Source organism: Grus americana, chromosome 1 (assembly GCF_028858705.1).
Source record: "Grus americana isolate bGruAme1 chromosome 1, bGruAme1.mat, whole genome shotgun sequence".
NCBI classification, from domain to species: domain Eukaryota; kingdom Metazoa; phylum Chordata; class Aves; order Gruiformes; family Gruidae; genus Grus; species Grus americana.
The window spans coordinates 67,098,740-67,118,070 of NC_072852.1; the positions used below are offsets into that span (position 1 = coordinate 67,098,740).

General features: G+C 40.1%; 1 protein-coding gene across 5 annotated transcripts in view; it reads right to left on the reverse strand.

Moving 5' to 3' along the window:
• The window catches only part of BICD1 (BICD cargo adaptor 1), a 185,999-nt gene that overhangs the window by 11,812 nt on the left and 154,856 nt on the right, over positions 1-19,331 (reverse strand). For 3 of the 5 annotated variants that reach the window (XM_054842818.1, XM_054842789.1, XM_054842799.1), the window contains exon 7: positions 14,762-14,969. In XM_054842818.1, the coding sequence (XP_054698793.1) occupies positions 14,762-14,969 (208 nt within the window). Of the gene's footprint in view, positions 1-13,501; positions 13,693-14,761; positions 14,970-19,331 lie in introns of those variants that run through there. The other 2 variants (XM_054842780.1, XM_054842809.1) reach the window with 2 other exon arrangements.

A 19,331-nucleotide genomic window follows, 5' to 3' on the forward strand; every position in this document is an offset into this window, starting at 1 on the left:
AATGTTTTCCAAAACCCACTTCTATTCTTTGTCTCAATCAAGTGGAAGAACGCATAAGTAATTTGCTGTCAAGTGTCTTGAGATGACATCAGGTACAATGCAGAGCAACACACCTTCCTAGCAACACTGAGCATCATATCCACTATCATAACATTTCCCTTTCATACAAGCCCAGAGTGCTTCTCCCTACTTCCTATGAAGATCTGTGCTGACCTCCAGTGGGTGGAAGCAAGCGTACCCAAATCACCAGTTTCTTACTGCTTCAGCCAAGAGAGGGGTTTGGACCTATTTTCAAGTGCACAGGTATCTGCATCAGAAAAATATATGCACAGCTAGTGCTGACACCATTGTGTCAGAAAGCAGAAATGGAATGAGAAGGGATGTTGTAGATACTCTATTAACCAGGATAGTCACTGTAGTCCTCCGTATTTCTTTTAGCAGAGGAGTTCAAGAGTTTGTAATGTATTTGAGCCACAAATAAATGGGTCTGTCATTTCAGCTCATTTGAAAGGAAAGGTGCCTGGGAGGACAGACAGAGCAGGCTAATTGCAGAAGGGAAATGATTGTCAAAAAAAATTTTAAAAATATGAATGGCTTATTCTAAAAAAACTAGTTTGCAGAAGTCCAAAGCTAAGTCATCCCTGACAGCTTACAGAAGGTAGTCAGTGAGAAAAGGAATACAGAACAGAATGCTATGTGATGAAAAGGTGCAGACAGGTTTAATAAATATAGAAGAAATTGTTCTGACAGGCTTTGCCAGAACAACGCAAATGCCTGATTTATGATCCTATTCTAATATTTTGAACATCCTGCAAATATTTTATGATGCCTCTTCATCTGCTAGATTTGGCAGAATGCGTGAATAGAGCGCCAGATTCTGCAAGTGTTACGCAACCTGGATAAAAACTACCTGATGTGAGCAAACTTCCTCAACTTCACATGAAACAACAGCTCTACCTGGTGCCAGCAATGCTCACACAATCTGGCTCACGCTCACTCACATCAGTATTAAATCCAGTGATCCACATGACTTAAAATGGCTGAATCTTCCTCCTACATCCTGCAGGAGTGAAGGTTTTGAGGATTATGCTAGGAAAGAGCTAAGCAGAGTGCATATGGCTTACATATACACATTTCAAATTCAAAGGAGCTCTTATCTACTTATGTCCAAGTAGCTGTGCCAGATGAAACTTTATTCCTTATGTATTTAATCCTTTTAAGTATTTTGGAGGGTTTATAACTCTATTCTCTAATGCCATGACAGTCATAAACACAACATAACAAGAAGTAATTTCAAAGGTGAAAACTAGAAGACAGCATTCAGTCCTTCCCTTCTACTAAGGAACTCCTGCCTGTATGAAATAAATGTTTGTTTCTTTCTGAAATACTCTGCTGAAGGTTAAAAGTTTCAAAGATGCCTTTACTGATTCTGTGATCAGTGTCACATACCATAAAAACAAGGAAAGACATACTCTCACTAAAAAATAAAAACAAATAAAAATTTAAAAATTTACGTGGAAGAGGCCTGTTCCCAGTATTTTTCAAATCTCAGGTAGCGTCAGTCAAGCTACAGAGTGAGAGGACAGTTTGTTATTTGTGTAGAAGACACTTGGGGAACAGACACAGATTATACTTTCTAGTGTGTCTTCAGAGAACACCACCCACAAATGATTAATAATGTTATAAAATATGGTCTCTTTTCTCTGTCATCTCCAGTTGCTGAGAGGAAATAAACTACTGAGGGCAGGGGATGGGCTGGCTGATCTCTTAAGAACCCTTTTGGAATTCTATGAACCTATAACCAAGGAGGAGCTACTGTACACAAAACTTCATACACCAGTTTTCACTGAATTCAGCAGGACAAGGGGTAATGGGTTTAAGCTAAAGGAGGGTCGATTTAGATTAGATGTTAGGAAGAAATTCTTCCCTGTGAGGGTGGTGAGGCACTGGAACAGGTTGCCCAGAGAAGCTGTGGATGCCCCATCCCTGGAAGTGTTCAAGGCCACATTGGATGGGGCTTTGGGCAACGTGGTCTAGTGGAGGGTGTCCCTGCCCACGGCAGGGGGGTTGGAACTAGATGATCTTTGAGGTCCCTTCCAACCCAAACTATTCTGATTCTATGACTCGAGTCCGTAGTGAGTCCTGTGGCAGTATCAGACAGTGTTCACCACTGCATTTGTTGGAGCTTTGAGGCTTGACTCGCGCTATACGTTAGGCCTGTTCCAATTTTCCAGCTCTTAACATTTTAGCCATTTGCTGGCAATGATGGTGCAAAGGGGTCAGATATTTCCTCTCTCACAGATTAGCCAGTGCTGATTTCCCTTTGGAATCTAATGCCCAGTCCTAATCAGGCTAATCAGCTCCTGATGTAAGAGCATTAAAAATACCAAGCTCAGAGAAGCTACATCTGGTCATTATGAGGAATGAATGTGCCACTATAAATTATCTGCCAAGAGCGAATCTCACAAAAAAGTATTTTCCTGTGCTTCCCTCTGGCTCACAATGCATTTCCCTCATGTCACAAGGTGTGCTCTGCCCTCCAGTCTGTGAACTGGGCGACTCTAATCAACACAGACCTGCTTAACTGGGTGATTAGTGTCCAAGAGATGGGCATGCCTTCTGTTGACATCAGCAATGTCCTCAGTGAAAAACCTACATGCAAGCATTTTCAGTCCCACCTGCTCAGGACCCAGCATACTGCAATGGAACATCTCAGCACGTTTATGACACTCAGTAAAGTCCTAATCTCTACACAGTGCTGTCAAAGACCGAGACTAGTAGCAATCCCAAGATAAGCACTGGGTATGCTGTGAATCAGTAACTGGCACATAACATACTTTTAACTGTGTCTAGTTCAGGTAATCAATGGAGAGCTTTTTTTCTCTTTTATCTGAAAGGGTAAAATTGAGAGTCAAACAATAAACATTTTTTACAGGTACTGTTACATATTTGGTATTTCTAATATGAAAAACATTGGAAAAAATCTATTCTTGATAAAAGAAAAGCTCTCAGGAAAGGTTTATGACAAAATGTGAGATTGAGGCTTTTTCAGTTTTTTAAAACAAACTCCCCTTAGCATCCCATTGACCACTCCAGGCCAACAGAAAGTCCTTCTCTCCTAGCTAAAAGTTTTTGAATTATCTCACTTTGTGTCATGCTACCCAATGCTCCATAAAGTTTGAGGAATTTGATAACATGTCTATGAAGATGTTTTGACAATTTACTTGAAAAGAGAAGTTGTTTCCATTTATATGGTAATGAACTGTTTTCTTCCCCGAGAAGTCAATTTAATGGGAAAGAACGAATGGTTAATAGCATGAATCAAAAGTATTGGGCAAAGAACAAATCAGTAATCTTCTGGTTATGCAGAGGCAGTAACCCACTGTACCACACAGCAAGTCCTACAAAGACAATAAATCAATCCTCTCTACTCAAAGGTGGAGAACAAGGAAAATTTCCAAATCCAAAAGACAAATATGAGATGTCAAGAAAAATGGGGCAGAGGGTACTAAAACACTCACCACCACCACCCTCCCCGCTGAGTTGAGATTTGTAGAGATGCTTTCAAACTGTAATCCGCAGGATGAGAAAAGTCCCAAACTGTTTATGTCCAGGGGTGATGGGGACATAAGTTTATACTATTATTTGACTAGCTGGTTTCACTTACAATTTATCTCTGTTTTTCTAATGGATGCCAAGAAAACTTTGACCTCCCCGAAGGCCAAGAGGAACTTTAAGTGGTAATGGTTATCGCAAAGAACAGCTGGTGAGAGGACAGCTGTGGCTTACCTTAGGAAAAAAAGCGTGAACAATGGTACAGGTCAAAGATTAGAAGAGTCTCTCCCTTCTCCTGCTTCCAGGGTCAGTTCGGGTCTGGAAATAACACAGTTACCTCTGCCCTATGCACAGCCCCAGCTGGTCAGCCTGCCAGCTGCAAACCGGGTGCAGCCCTGCATTTCTGCGGGCTGTCTCTGGAAGGAGAAGACCATGGTGGAGCAACCACATGGTGTCTAGCCGGCCTTATTAACCCCAGTTCTCTCAGAGCAGGATTTACTTGGGTTCTCCTGGCTTGGGAGCAAAAGGAGGAGTGCCAAGGGACTCCGCTATGGTACGAAGCCATTGTACAGCTCCGTGAGAGCCAGCACACAGGCAGCCTAATAAACCTCACCAGGTGCAAGTTAGCTTCTGCACAGACATTTTCCCGTACCCAGATTCTCTGGGGTTTTCCCACTGTCTGAGTTTTACCTCTGCTCCTATTAAAACTAAATAATGGATTGTTGATTGGAGACAGACAAATTTATCAACCAAGTATTAGTGTTGGCTTACTTTGTGGAAAAGCTGACCTACTATGAAATTTTTATGTCAAGCCTTGCAAATACCCAGGTAACTCATATCTTAAGCTGGCTATTCAGAGAAACTTGGTGCCTTATATTATCATTGGTTGGAGATGTTTCAACAACAATGAATTCTTCTACTAATTATTTCTTAAGTCTTCTCAAAAATTATTTGAAGAGTAAAGGCTAAGAGACATGAGCACGCTGCTGAACTCCCCTTCACACACAGAGCTGAAGGCATCAGCCATAGCTACATTTTGCACTAAGATGCAATAGGCCAGTGGTAGGATGCATCTAAAATCCTCATCTCTTGTCATCTCCACATGTCCACTCTTTTTCTGGCAAAGGTGGCCTGGGAATGTCCCACTGTTTCTACACTCCCAAGCTTCTCACACAGGCCTCCTGCTCCTCCTCTTAGATCTCTACCTTCAGGACAAGGTCAGACAGAGGAGACATAACAGAGACTTCTGCTAAATGCTTCTCAGGAGTAAGAGCAGGTGATTGAGCTTATTGGAATAGGTAGGGTATTTAATTTCTATTTTCTGATACCATTTAGATAAATGTTATCTGTCTTGGTGATTTCCACAAACCAACTCATGGAGCATCACTGACAACTTCACGCACTACCTGATAGGCATGGTTTAGTAGGTCACCAATTCAGTGGTTTTCTAGAACATGGCAAGTTTCTTGGCTGGGTTCTAATTAGTTCTTTCATCTACACAACAACTACTCTATATGGAGTAGGTTTTCCCCTTATTTCCTTATTTTGCATGACTTGATTTCTACTTTCTTTTTAGACCTGAATTACTCCCAACCTAGACAGCTGTTTCCCAATCGGTCCACGTGCTTCAGTGGTACTGTAAGCTCAAATTATAGTGATAATGCTATATCCCAGCCTTGCCCTTTGCTGCAGCTCATATTAAGAATATTTTTTTAAAAAATAAATACCATCTCATTATTAACAAAATCAGTGAAATTAATTTCTCTCCAGTTACAGACTAAGACATTGAGAGGTTTCTTGTTAGCTCTGTAGGCTTTTTCACACTTTCTATATCATGATGTGTTTATGTTATTTCTCAAATGGTTTCTGTAAATGCTTTTAATAATTCCTCATTAAATCTACTGAGAAGCCAAATAATGGGTTAGTAAAATAGCAGAAATGGAAATGGTGGAAGCTGAAAATATATATTCAGTTCCTTTCTTTTATATACAGTTCATAAAAAGCACATTTAGAAAGGGCTGACGATTCATGAAATACTTACTCACTAAAAGACACACACATTTTAAACATTTCAAAAGAGGAAAATAAAGGTCTTAAAAATACAGAAATCATCACACTTCTGTCTTGTTGGTTACCCATCTTTCATGGAAATGTAAGTATATAGGATACATTTCAGATGGCCACGAATATGTCCCAACCAAAAATACCTGCAATATTTTACGGGTAAGGAACACCATGATCCAAAACTTGAAGTCGGGGGAACAGTAACTTTAGTAGGCTTTGGAAGAAACAACATAAGGTACAACTATAAGCTTTTGCAGCCCTAAAAAATGCAGACAGGGAGATACTTACAATTAGGGATACTAGTCTTGATTAAAGAATTGCTGGTGAGCTTACTCCATACATCACAACATCCCAAGGAACTGCTCTGTTAGAGAGCTAAAATATCAGCATATCTAATTTAAACAGAGACTCGCTTCAGCTTTGCCTATTTTATGAGATGAGAAGCACAATATTGAATAGTCCTGATGGTAAAAATCAATAAGTCGTGAAAATCCATTAAAACTTGTCATAAAAGAAGATAAAGATGGATGACTTTTGTTACCAACATTGTCAAGATACTTCAATAGCTGTGTTAGTTGATTGATAAGACTGGATTCCAAAGCCCAACATTTTCATAGAAAGCAACAAATATCTGGTAATGTGCCTTAAAGATAGAAGGTGTCACCTGCATACCTGTTTAGTTAGAAACAACCAGAAGTCTAATAAGATTTTACTGGAGAACTTCAACAAATGATGTTAATATTAACCATTCCATCCAGCAATGATGTAATAACTTAGATATAGAGAGAAAAATGTCAATAACCTTTTAATGAAAATATACAACAGTAAGGCATGGATTTCACTGCAATCTTTTTTCTTTTTGGTAAAGTTTTAGCAAATAGATTGGGGCTTCTATTTAAAATAGGTTTTATTTTGGAACTGCTTTCTTTATATAGTGAAAAATACAAGTAGAAATTAAATGAACCTTGTAGAACTGCAGTGAATTCATGCCATAATAGCTAAATTATATTGAAGTAGCTAAATTATATTGATCAGCATGAAATGTATGGTTTTGATCTCATCAGTGATAACTGGAAAGCTAAATGCAAGAGAGCAAAAGCATAGAGCAAAAAGGTCCTTTTCACAGTGGCACCAAGAGGTAAAAGTGCATTTAGCCAGCTGACGACTTCATCAGTTACAGCCAACTAATGTCCTTGGCAAGGATACTGTTCTTCAAATTCAAAACGGCCTCCACAAGGACAATGTACCATGCTTGAAATGGCATAAACATGTAATGCTCATTAAGCTTAGTTAAATGAGCATATCAGATGCAGGACATGGCCCCAAGAGCAGGAAGATATATACATATATCCGTATATATGCACTAATACCGCTCATTAAACAATGAACACAAATATGGCATGTTTACAAAATCCACAGAAAAATAGAACAATGCAGAACAAGAAGTGAACACAGATAATAAATTAATAACAACTAAATTATCCTTTTTTTGAAGATCATCATGTTCAGGTAAAAAAACCCTACACTTGATGTTAAAAAACCTTGCTAACAACACATAAAATCAATTTTTCTCAGAGAGTAGAGACAGATTAGACCAATATCACATGAGTCTTGCAATAGCCACTAGCCTGCCTGATTACACAACCTCAGAGACACCTTGAAGGTACAGGATCACCATCAACAGAAGTACATTCTCGGTAGATAAAAATACAACATCTTCATAGCCAAGGACTCAGAAGAATCATCCACGGATCCCTAATTAGGCAAAGGGCACTCAGACTGTAAATTTGCATTGTCAGAATAAAGTTGTGGGGTTTTGTTTTTTATTTTAAATAATGGTTCTGAAGAACTTTCATGCTCCAGCTGCTTTACATTGCTTGAATGAAGCAAATCAAACTTACCTGACTGGACAATCAGAGCAGACTAGCCTGACTAGTTAAATATTATATGGCTGCATATCTTATTTAGTAGTGGTGGCTCAGTTAACTACCTACCCTGCTTTTCAAGAATAAACTCTCTCACTTAATGTACACATAAATCCATATTGGTCATGAACTAGAATTCATAATAAAATTCTTTAACACAAAATCAACAAAGAAAGAAGTATCCAGATTCTTGTCACGTGGATTTTCCTTTTCATTAATCTATAAAATTCCTTCACAAAGGAGAAGAAAGAAATATTTAAAACTGTCCACTGGTGACCTGAGCAATCATAAAGATGTAGAGAGCACCCTCCTAGCAAAATTCAGGTCTGAACTGATAGTGGTTCTCAAAGGACTTCTTCCCCAATCATTTCTAAAAAAGCTGTGCTTTCCTCCATGTTCAGATTTCTAATAGTCTTGCTGCTTCAAAACTGAGAAGCGCATAAAAAAAAAAAAAAAGCGAAGTTGAGGTACTGAAGTAATACCTATAGTAGCAAGGTTTAGAAATCACTGAGGAGCTTTTTGACAATAGTGCTTAAGCTCAAAAGCAAAGCTGGAAATTTTTTTGGCAAAATATTCCTAAACAAACAAAAACATGCACAGCTGAAGACCTCAAACTTGAACCCTTTTCACCACACAATGAAAGAAGACACAAACTCACTATCAAAAATTTATTCCCCCGTACCTTTCCAATGCTGTAAGGTGCACAGGCTCATCTCTGCAAAAAGCTTTCGCTGTGGACAGTAGTATCAGCCTGGGCCTCCCTCAGTCATTTTCCTAACCCCTTCATCCAAAAGCGGAAAGTAAAGACAGCTTCATTTCCTACCAAGGGCCTCTACCCATAATATGCCTTTTGAAGATACTTGTCCATATCTTCCCACTGCCTAAACAACATGAAGAAGCAGGAGCCAAAACCAAGAATCTTGCCCCATGATAAATACCACTTTAACATTATTTTAAGAAATATATATAAGAAGGAACATGAGCTTCTGATCACACAAAGAATAAACTTTTACAGAATATTTCTGAAAATCATATCCTAAACACTACACTTTGGAAAAGCTCAAAATCCAGAAAGAAAAAAATAAAATAGCAGTAGAGCATATTCCTCATCCTGTGCTGCCAGGAGAGGTTACTCAACATTTCATACCAAAAGCCCTTAACTCCCTCTAACACTAAGGACCACCCTACTCAGCAGACCCTCTGCCCCTTGTTGTGTTAAACTGTGTTTATGCTACATCAAACACATCAATGCATTCTCAGGTTTCTAACCTATTCTTTACAGGTGAAACCACTTCTAGTGTAAAGGGCAATTAACAAAGACAACTCTTAAGCAATTCCCCTTGAGTCCCAGCTTAAAGACTTAACTGGAAGACTTTTTAGGACCTCCATATTTGGGTGACTGATTTTTTTCATTAGCGCTTTCCTTATTAGCTTTAAGAAATAGTTTCTATCTACAGATGCTGTAAGTTAGCTCTTGGAGACACTATTAGGAACTCTCTATAGGAATTTCCCTCAGGATAGAATTTCTGTAAATTAATTTAAATTTTATGGTAAGAATGCAAGCCAACAAATAAAAGCTAGTTATTTGTATCATATTGTAATTCATATTTGATTTGTCTGTAAGCATAGAGCTAGAGCAGAAATTAATCTTAGATGACTTTTATATTAAGAGTATATGCTATATACTCTTAATTATATGTGATAGGTGGCGAGCTTGGTGCTTGAGCAGTTGCTGTACTATTATATGGCATTTGTTTGCTGTCTTTATCTTCTACAATAGTCTCTTATGAGAATCAAATGCCATTCTGTAAATCAGCCTTGAAAGACACCTGAAAAGCAAGCAAACTTTCAGGTTTAATGTGCTTTCAGAAATGAGCAACTCCACAAAATTACCTAATTTTGCAGTGGTTTTGTACATGAAGACCAATGAAGAACAATCAAGTCTCAACCCTACAAAACAGAAACTTGGGACTGGAGTAAACTAGCATAGTTCTGTTGAAACCCGTGGGGCTAGCCTGGGTTATATCAACTAAGCATCTGACCTCAGCTAGGCTTTGAATTTAAGATAAATGTATCACATTTTCAGGTTATTTTTCCTTTTTCTATTTTAATAAAGTAAAATATATGACTGTACAGAAGGGAAAGGATTGCTTCTTATAATCTGATTTCCTAGGAAATTTGAAATACTTTAGTATTCAAAATGTTTTCCTGTGTGGGATTTTAAATAACAAAATCTGCCCTGTGCTACCTAAAAATGTAAAAAAATATGGAAAAGAAGCATCTACCACAGTTTGTCTGGGGGGTACTTCAATGAAGGAGAGACTTTCAGGCAGATCACAGTTGACCATTTAACTGTGCCTGTTTAAGGGAGAACGTTGCATCCATTAGCTGCTCTCCATCTCATAAGCCTGTTGGGAAACCTCTTTCTTCAGATGCATCAGCCGCACAAGGATCTTGATTGATTTAATTTTAAGCTAAAATTACAGAACTTTACATTCAACTTTTAGAATTTCTATGCTAAAATAACCGACAGAGAAAAGAGTGGTAGTAGGGCACCTACAGCAGACCTTTTCTGTCCTGTTCTTTCCTTGAAGAAGTCAAGAGAAGCATATTTCGTATTTGGGACCGTGGGGTATTAAGAGGCATCTAGTGACTTTATATTCAAGGAGTTTGAATGCAACTGCAAAGGAAAGGTCATTTCTAATACAGTGTTACACACTGTAAAATCCAGCCTTAGGCTTTCTATATACCCTGACTTCTTCAGGTAGTTATAAAAACAGCCACATGCAAAAGCGGGCTGGAATTGCGTTGAGCCTATACCAGCTGGTTCTGTCTATCAGAAGAATAAAGACTTTAAAGTGTGAAAATTATAGAAAATAACAGAAGCAGCAGCACACAGCAAAGCTAAATGCATACTACTACCTAGGGGAAATGGAACATGATACTTTGGAAGTGGACTGAGTGGTATTTTTAGCCACAGTGGTTAGGAGATTTTACTTCAATTAGAAAGCCCACAGAAATTTATATGGCCACAGCTTGATGTCAGAGGGACGCACATGCTGATTTAAAGTTGAGGGCAGTCAAATGGACAACAAGTAGGAAATGACAGTCTCTTTCCTGAGAGGTCTTTAATTCAGCTGGTCTTCACTACTGAGTCTTCATGCCAGGATCTTCCTCTGAAGAAGGCAGCAAAAAGTAATCCCAGGTTTCCTCTACCAGGGAGCCAGCAGCAGTCAAAGCTGGGGCCAGAGCATGGAGAAGGTAGCCTCTTCTGTCAAGCACCAGGTCCAGAAGAAGGTGCAAGAGAAAGACAGGCACAGCTTGCCTACTGCACAAGGAGCATAAGGCAGGGGAGCCTGCCTGGTTTCTCCCTCTACCAACTGCAGTTATTTTGGCTCTTGTTCTCCATCAAATGCATTTCCAGCTACAGCCTCCCAGTCCCCACAACACTGGGAGCTAATGAAAGGATAGGGAAGCCCGCACATCATACGGCTGAAATATTTATGTGAAGGAAACAGTTCACAAATTTAAAAGAAAAACAAACCCAAACCTGATTGCATTTACTTTAGTCTTCGTGGCTACTCCACTCCTGAGGACACAGCCTCAAGCCAAGCTACGCTCTGCTCCATAGTGCTGGAGTTTGGATGCTGCTCTTTGGCACCCTCTCTGATGAAGAAGCAGGTGTGGGTTGCTACATTTCTTGCTGGCTTGCTTGACCACACAAATCATCTGAGAAAAGAAACTTTTTCTGATACAAGGATTTTAAGCATTCCCTATAAAAGCAGCAGAATAACATCCTTCACTGTTCCTTACTTTCAGGAAACAGATAATTAGACAGATGGCAAAAAAATACTATTTGGTGCAGCATTCCTTTGATCTGTTAACAACAGCAAGAAATCTTCCAGAAACTGGTAAGAATAACGTTGAAAAATTCCCTACCTAATCCTCAACCTGATTCTAAAATGGGCCCTGCTAATACTGGAATCTGAGTGCTCAGAAGAATCTTTTGTTTGAACCTGTCGGTCTCACAGGCTGAGACTAAGGCCATGTGATGGCATAAAATTCTGACAAATGCATTCAGAAAGCTGGGACTGTTGTAGATTCATAAGGACAATTGTAACATAAGTCGGTAATACTGTCTCAAGACCCTTATACTCTGAATGTGTAGAGATGTACCTAAAGTGACAGGTAAGACTCCATGCAAACATTATTTTCCAGACAATTCTACTTCTCAGGTTGCCTCATCCTTTGGCCTCTGTTGCTGGAAAAAGTCAATGTTTTTCAATCTGTAGTCTGTGCATCTGTGATGCTCTGTGATATATCAGATGCTGGTCCATGAAAATAGTGGGGAAAAAAATTTAATACATGAAGACCCTCAGGATCCAGAGTCCCAAATTCAAAGACCACCTATTGTACCATTTTACTAACAATTTTGTAATAGAGTAAATTGTGTTTACTTATCTGTTGAGCACAGTTCTTCTTTAAATCATTACTTCTTCCAACCACTAAACTGAATTTACAATATACAGTCAGGGTTCTTCACACAAAATCATCCAGTCCTTGGATTAAAATCTGTTTCTCCTTGGCATGGCACTCTTGTAAATTGTCCATGGGAAGTGCAATTACAATTAGAAGATTCTTGTATGTTAGAAGATTGCCATTTCTGGGCCTAGATCCTCGCATTTCCAAACTGGGGAGTCTGGCTATAAAGAAAATGCAAAGTCCAGTTCTTTCAAGAGATGTAAGTGACCCTCAGAAAGAAAATCATCCTTATTCTGTTGTAGGATGAAGAGGAAAAAAGAGACACTGCCAGCATTTAGGAAAGAGATTCCTGTCTATGGGGTAGAAAACGAGCACGTGGTCTTCCATTTCCAACAGAAGTCAAAGGAATTGCTGAAACATCAGTACCATTTATTTTATACATTTTAAAGTCTTTGTCTCTTTCCCCGTCTCTGCCTTTTTCTCCCCAGGAGCCAGCATTTCGATTTATTTACTGCAGCACTCCTTAGGAAAATGTCTTGTTTAGACTCTCTGCAGTTTTATACTTGTCCTCTGAGTGGGTGTTACTTGCATGGCACTACTTAAAGGCGGTTGTGATATTGCTGGCACTGAGTGAGAGACATAATGTGCTATATAGGGTATTGCTCAGCTTTCCAGAATAAACATTTGCTTGAGTAGAAACCACTTCATGGGTTTTAGCTTTTATATTTTCTACTTATGCTTTTTGTGTATAACAAATTTCCAAACAAAGTATGAAAAATTTACCACCAGACAAGAGTGTGCACATTTAAAAGCTAAAGGTTCTGCTCAGGCGCAGAAGAAAAGTAATTATTAGCTTGTCTGTCAGGAGAAGAAAGATGTCACAACCTTTGAAACGGCATTCCAGTTTGCGTTTCCTCTCTACGCCTTGTTCAAAGCAGATACCACATTTTGGCAGGAAATAAAGAGCACAAGCTTCCTGCAAAGATAAACTTCATGACTCAATTTATGTAAACTAAACCTTCTGTGAGTTTAACATTGCCCTTTAGAAAAACCTGATTGAATGCTCCAGGGCGAGCAGAAGACGGATGCTGTGTAGGCCCCTGCATGCTGCCAATCACTCCCTCGCTGGTCCTCACACATCTACCTCCTCCGTCCTGTTGGGTTTGTGTCTTCCATGAGGACTACCAACACAACCACCAGACTAAGCATCACCCAGGCACACGGGTGCAGCCTCTGCGGATGCCAGCGGGACTGCACCTACCTATACCACAGCAGGACTTTCCCCACTGCATCTGGAACCAGTTTAGGCTGCTGCCGGCAGAATGTCATCTCCTGCCACAGGTGACACAGGAGGAGACATTTTGCTTTTCAGGTCTCAAGAAGATGCCCAAATTAGATTGCATCTGCAGTGCTGGGAGGGTCCCCTGCTCTGCTAACCACTCAGCACCACATGCACCCAAGGAAAAAATGTTTACCTGGTGTGGCCACGGTTAACCTTTTTTCCTTGCTGAGACGGTGCCCATGGATGAATTCACTCCTAGAAGGGGGGCCCCTCAGAAGATATGATTCTGTGGAGGCGGGATGAGGGGGGGCTCTTAATAATTTCTGGAGGTAGGTCCCTGAAGTCCTGGGATGGCTCTGATCACAAAGGGAAGGTGAGAATAGTCTTGCAGGAGATCCAAGAAAAATACATATGGAAACAAAAGAGTTTTACTTTAATTACCTTTCAAAGCCTCATGAATGACAACATCATGTTAATTTGCTTAACAGGTAAAAAACAACTAGTGTTGCCACCCCATGTCATTTCCACAGCAGGGCACCTTGCCTGCATTGGAAATCCTGGTTTGTATTAGGGGAGGAGGAGATGAGGTTGAGTTATATCTCAGCATCCTGGAGTCGACATGTACAAGGTTCCCTGAATGTTCTCTTGGTTTTGCATTGTGACTAGAGCATACAAGAAAAGGGAATGATTATCTAGGACTTCTCTAACAGAGAGTCCTTTTCATCTTCAGAACCATGGAGATCCCCCACACCTATAGAGCTTTGGCAGGGCAGTCACAAGACAAGATGAGAACTCACTGCTTGAACAGCGAAATATTTGCATTAGGTTATGAATGGCAGCCATCCCCCTTCAACAGGTTGCTTGCTCCCATGTAGAAAAATTGATCTGAGTGAACACATCCATATTCTTTTCACACTGATGAAGAACAAGTGAGCACCAGAGCTTAACAAAGAGATGCAGTTTCTTTTGTGTTAAGTGCTGAAATGCTCATAGACCACAATCCTTTTTTTTTATTTCAGATGCTTGTTATGGAAAACCTTAAGGAAAACTTGTTAAAGAAAATACATTCACACTAATATTAAAAGACATACAAGATGCACTGAGACACTGACAGAATATAGTTCAAAACACTGCATTAAGGAGGAGGAAATAACATGGTGAGTAGGTGGATCAGAACCACATGTTGCCAGGCTTTGAATTTCATATTCATATCCTCCCCACCTCCTTCTCCCCAGTCAAAGTATTGAGAAGAAAAAAAAAAATTATAATGTTTACAATTCAGTGAACGACTTTAATGAAAGTCTAGCCACTGCACTGTACTGTAAAGATCACTGCATGCATACCTTTTCCTCTGAGTGCCACTGCTGACCAGTAAGTTTGGTTGCTGTGGGCCCTGACTATGCAGGAGGAAAGTGTCTATGCTTGGCACGGTGGCTGATGCCTCCTCACTTACTTTAGGGCTGCCGATCTTGCTCTTTCCAAGCTTGCCTTTGCTGCGTCGGGACTGCTCGTGGTCGAACTCTAAATCCTCCAGTCGCTGGGTAAGGGCAAGTTTTTGCTGGATAGCCATGCGCAACAGAGAGTTTAGGGTCTTCTTCTCATCCTCCGCAGCTGCTAGCTGCCTCTGCATCTCATCCAGCTGTGTGACGTACTCATCACACCTAGGAAAACAAACAAGGCAGAAATCTGGAGAATGAGTCCAAGAACCAACCCTACCAGTGACTGCATTCCTGGGTCACAATTACAGGGATAGATTCATATCAAAGCTTTTGTCAAACCTAATCCTGGAAGCAGACAGCCTGAATTCTTCTGTTCCCACTTTGGACTTGGATCTGAATGCGAACACTTCTCGCTCAGCAGGAGACCATGTACTTAGAATATTAGTCTATGGCAACCTGATATGTTTCTAATGCAGATAACAAGCAATTGGAGGGAAGGTTTGGGATTATCTCCAGGTTAGACCACAAATAACAATTTTGGGGGCTGGTTCAGCTAGTAACTCACCAGGGATAAGAGTGTCTCCTAATTAGATAATACTATTTTTCATAGACAGTAATATCTACTTAAGCAAAATATTACAAAAAATGATGAAAAAAAGACTGCAAGTACTTTGAACACTCGACACATCAGATTTTGTGAAATGAAAACCCCTCAGTTGTTTGCCACTGTTAACTGATTAAAGAGGTACTATTCAGGAATCCCCACACCTGGAAGTTATTTCACATTTACTGTTGAGTCTTTTGGAGGTGTGCTCAGGTATCCATTGCTATGGTTTCGTACTCCTTTTTAACCCTCAGCCTCTCTTATCTGCATGAAAAACTGTATCTTTTTCATTTGCTTTAGATTTCTGAGACAGATTTTGAAATAAAACCACCTTTCTCATAATTTTGTTAGCATTTAAGACTGAATTCACTTTAGTTCCACTTTAAACAATGATGCCTAAAGTTAAGAGTAAAAGCGAGGCAGTTCAGGATGGTCTTTATCACTTTTTGAAGTGAAATAGCTTCCATTTGTTAACAATAGACCATATAATCAGTAAGAACCAAGAGTGATGAAGGTATACCAGTAGTCAAATGATTTACAGATAGCAGTATTGTCTGACTATCAACATCCAAGAATTTTTCACATTAAATGATGCAGCTTTCATCAAATTTCCTCCCTACATGACCTGTATAAATCTAAATAGCTTTGCTGTGTAATTACAATAGTGTAATGGATGAGGATTTAACTGTATCAGTATCACTCACAGAAAATAAGCATAGAAAATAATTTTAGTTTTCATTCTCAAAATGTGTGACACAAACTTTTGAATTATTGCAAACTGAGGTTGAGGCTAATTTCTCTGAAACTTCAATCTTGTGAAACAGAAATAAAGTATACTCAAAAATTGGTAGTTATTCTTCACACACAAAAACTTATATATATATTGCACTCTCCTTTTGAATAATTCAGGCACTGGAAGCAAAATTACTAAGTCAGCCATAGTTTCATCTACAGTTTCAGTATTATCTTTCTTCTACAGGACATTAATAAGCATGACTGTCTTTATTCAAGCCTTCAGGAAGAGAGATATTTCTGAAACATTGGTTGGCTTAAAGCCAACTTGCATACCTATTTCAGCTCCAAGACATGATTTGTATATTGATGCTTTAGCCAGTTTCTTTGAGAGACATTAGAATGAAATCAGCATTCTGGAGATTAAATTAAATTCATTTGAAATAAGAATCACTATAATGTCTGTGTTATCAGAGTTTTAAAGACTCATTCTTGTAACCAGATAGCTTCTGTATCATAGAATCATAGGATACCAGGTTGGAAGAGACCTCAAGGATCATCTGGTCCAACCTTTCTTGGCAAAAGCTCCATCTAGAAAAAAGCATTGTCTAGACAAAATTGCCCAACACCCCGTCCAGCTGAATCTTCAAAGTATCCAATGTTGAGGAATCCACCACTTCCCTGGGGATATTATTCCAACAGCTGATTGTTCTCGTGAAAAATTTTCCTCTAGAGTCCAATTAGAATCTCTGCAGGACTAACTTGTACCCATTACCCCTCATCTTTTCCATGTGGCTCCTTGTAAAAAGAGAGTCTCCATCTTCTTTGTAGCCATCCTTTATGTACTGGAACATGGTGATTAGGTCTCAGCTAAGCCTTCTTTTCTCAAGGATGAACCCAGTTCTCTCAGCCTTTCCTCATATGGCAGGCTTTGAACATCCTGGTGGCCCTCCTCTAGACCCTCTCCAGCCTGTCCACATCTTTTTTCTGTAGTGGGGGCCAAAACTGAACACAGTATTCCAGGTGTGGTTGCTGACAAGCGCTGAGTAGAGTGGGATAATGACTTCTTTGTCTCTGCTGGTGATGCCATTGTTGATGCAGCCCAGCATCCTGCAGCACACTGTTCACTCATATCGAGCTGCTTGTCCACCAGGACGTCCAGGTCCCTCTCCACAGAGCTGCTCTCCAGCCAGGTGGATCCCAGCCTGTGCTGCACTCCTGGATTATATTTTCCCAGGTGCAAGACCTTACACTTGTCCTTGTTGAACTTCATAAGGTTCTCGTTAGCACACTCTTCCAGCCTGTCCAGGTCTTCCTGCAGGGTGGCGCTCCCTTCAAAGGCGTCCACTTCCCCAATCAGTTTCGTATCATCCACAAACATCATCAGGGTGCACTTGATCACATAATTCAGATCACTTATGAAGATATTAAACAGTGTTAGGTCCAGTATCAATCCCTGGGGGACCCCAATTGTGACAAGTTGCCAGTTCGAAAAAGAGCTGTTTACCACCGCCCCCTGGGTGTGGCTTGTCAGCCAGTTCCCTGCTGTGGTGGTGCAACCCCCCTTCTCTTGAGCCGCTTGGTACTTGGTGCAATCTCGCCCCCCTTTTCCAGGCTGTATATCTAAGCAGCAGACCAGAGCATTTAGGCACCCCCTTGATGTGCCTGGTTCTTGCTTCCATGGTAATGAGAATGTCCAGGTACATCTGTGCTTGAACCATAACATTCTTGTTCCCTCATTACTTGGGAACAATAGTGATAATCGATCACCTCCTCACAACCTGGTACACCTGTGCCTGAGCTGCGGCCCAAAACGGGGAGATGCCAGAAAAGTTCTGAGTCTGCGCAACTCGTGGAAAGTACCAGAATATTTCATCATCTGAGCTGGGCCAAAGTTGAAAAATATCTGACAAAAGTCAATTATCTCAGACCCTATAAATAGCGATTCTAAGCGAGATCCTTCGGAGCTCTCCTGGATCACAGCAGGCTGCATCCAGTACCACCACATACAACCACCACCCTTCCCCCAAGACACCTCTCAGACACAAACTTTGTGAGAATCATCTGTCAGGGCGAAGCCAGCCTTCTCCAGTCTCAACTATCACCCCTTGAGGAATGCTGATGCATTGTATTTACTCTAAACTCAAAGAGGGAAATTTTAACTATAAGGTATCTTCCAGCCTTTTAAGTCTCAACTATCACCTGTTGAGGAATGCTGATGCATTATGAGTATTTACTCTAAACTCAGAGGGAAATCTCAGCTATAAGCTAGCTTCCTTCAACCACCCCTCTACTTATGTAAGTGTTCAAATACATACATTTGCCTTTAGGAGTGTGGGTGGCATATATCACTGGGCCTAAATATTTCTGTCTGTTTGCATCTATTTGTCTTATGTTTTATGTTTTTATACATATATATATATGTATCTATAAACTTTAAGATACCTTATAGATAGTGTGAATCTTGTCATCTCTGAATCTGTAATTAAGTCGCTGTTTTGATCATAATATATTTTACTGAATTACTTGTAAAAATCTTTAAAATTAGTCAATCATTAAGCACTGCTAAAATTTAACCTTTGATTTACCTTATAAATTCTGAATTGACTAAATCATAACCATGTCAGACACCCTTCATCCGTGACATCCACCCACTGCATGGACCACTTGTCTAGACCATAACACATCAGTTCCTCCAGGAAAAGGCTGTGGGGAACCATATCAAAAGCCTTGAAGAAATCCAGGTAGACAATGTCCACTGCTCGCCCCACATCAACTGAGCAGGTTACTTTGTCATAGAAGGTGATCAGGTTTGTTAAGCACAATTTGCCCTTGGTGAATCGGTGCTGGCTTTTCCCAATCATGTGTTTCATTTGACTTGTGATAGCCCCCAGGAGGATTCATTCCATAACTTTCCCAGGGATTGAAGTAAGACTGATGGGCCTATAATTTCCTGGGTCCTCCTTCAAGTCCTTCTTGTAGATGTGGGTGACATGAGCCTTCTTCCAGTCTTCTGGGATATGCTGCTATCTCCACGACTTCTCAAAGATTACGGAGAGCAGCCTCGCAATGACATCAGCCAGTTCTCTTAACACCCTCTGGTGGATACTGTCAGCGCCCATCAATTTGTAAGGGTCAAGCTCCTACAATGGTATCCATGTCTCTCATTCTCTCCTGCTTTCCTCTTTGTCTAGAAGACACATTTTTTTCCAAATATGTTTTCTCCTGAAATTTTTTAAAAGTAACAC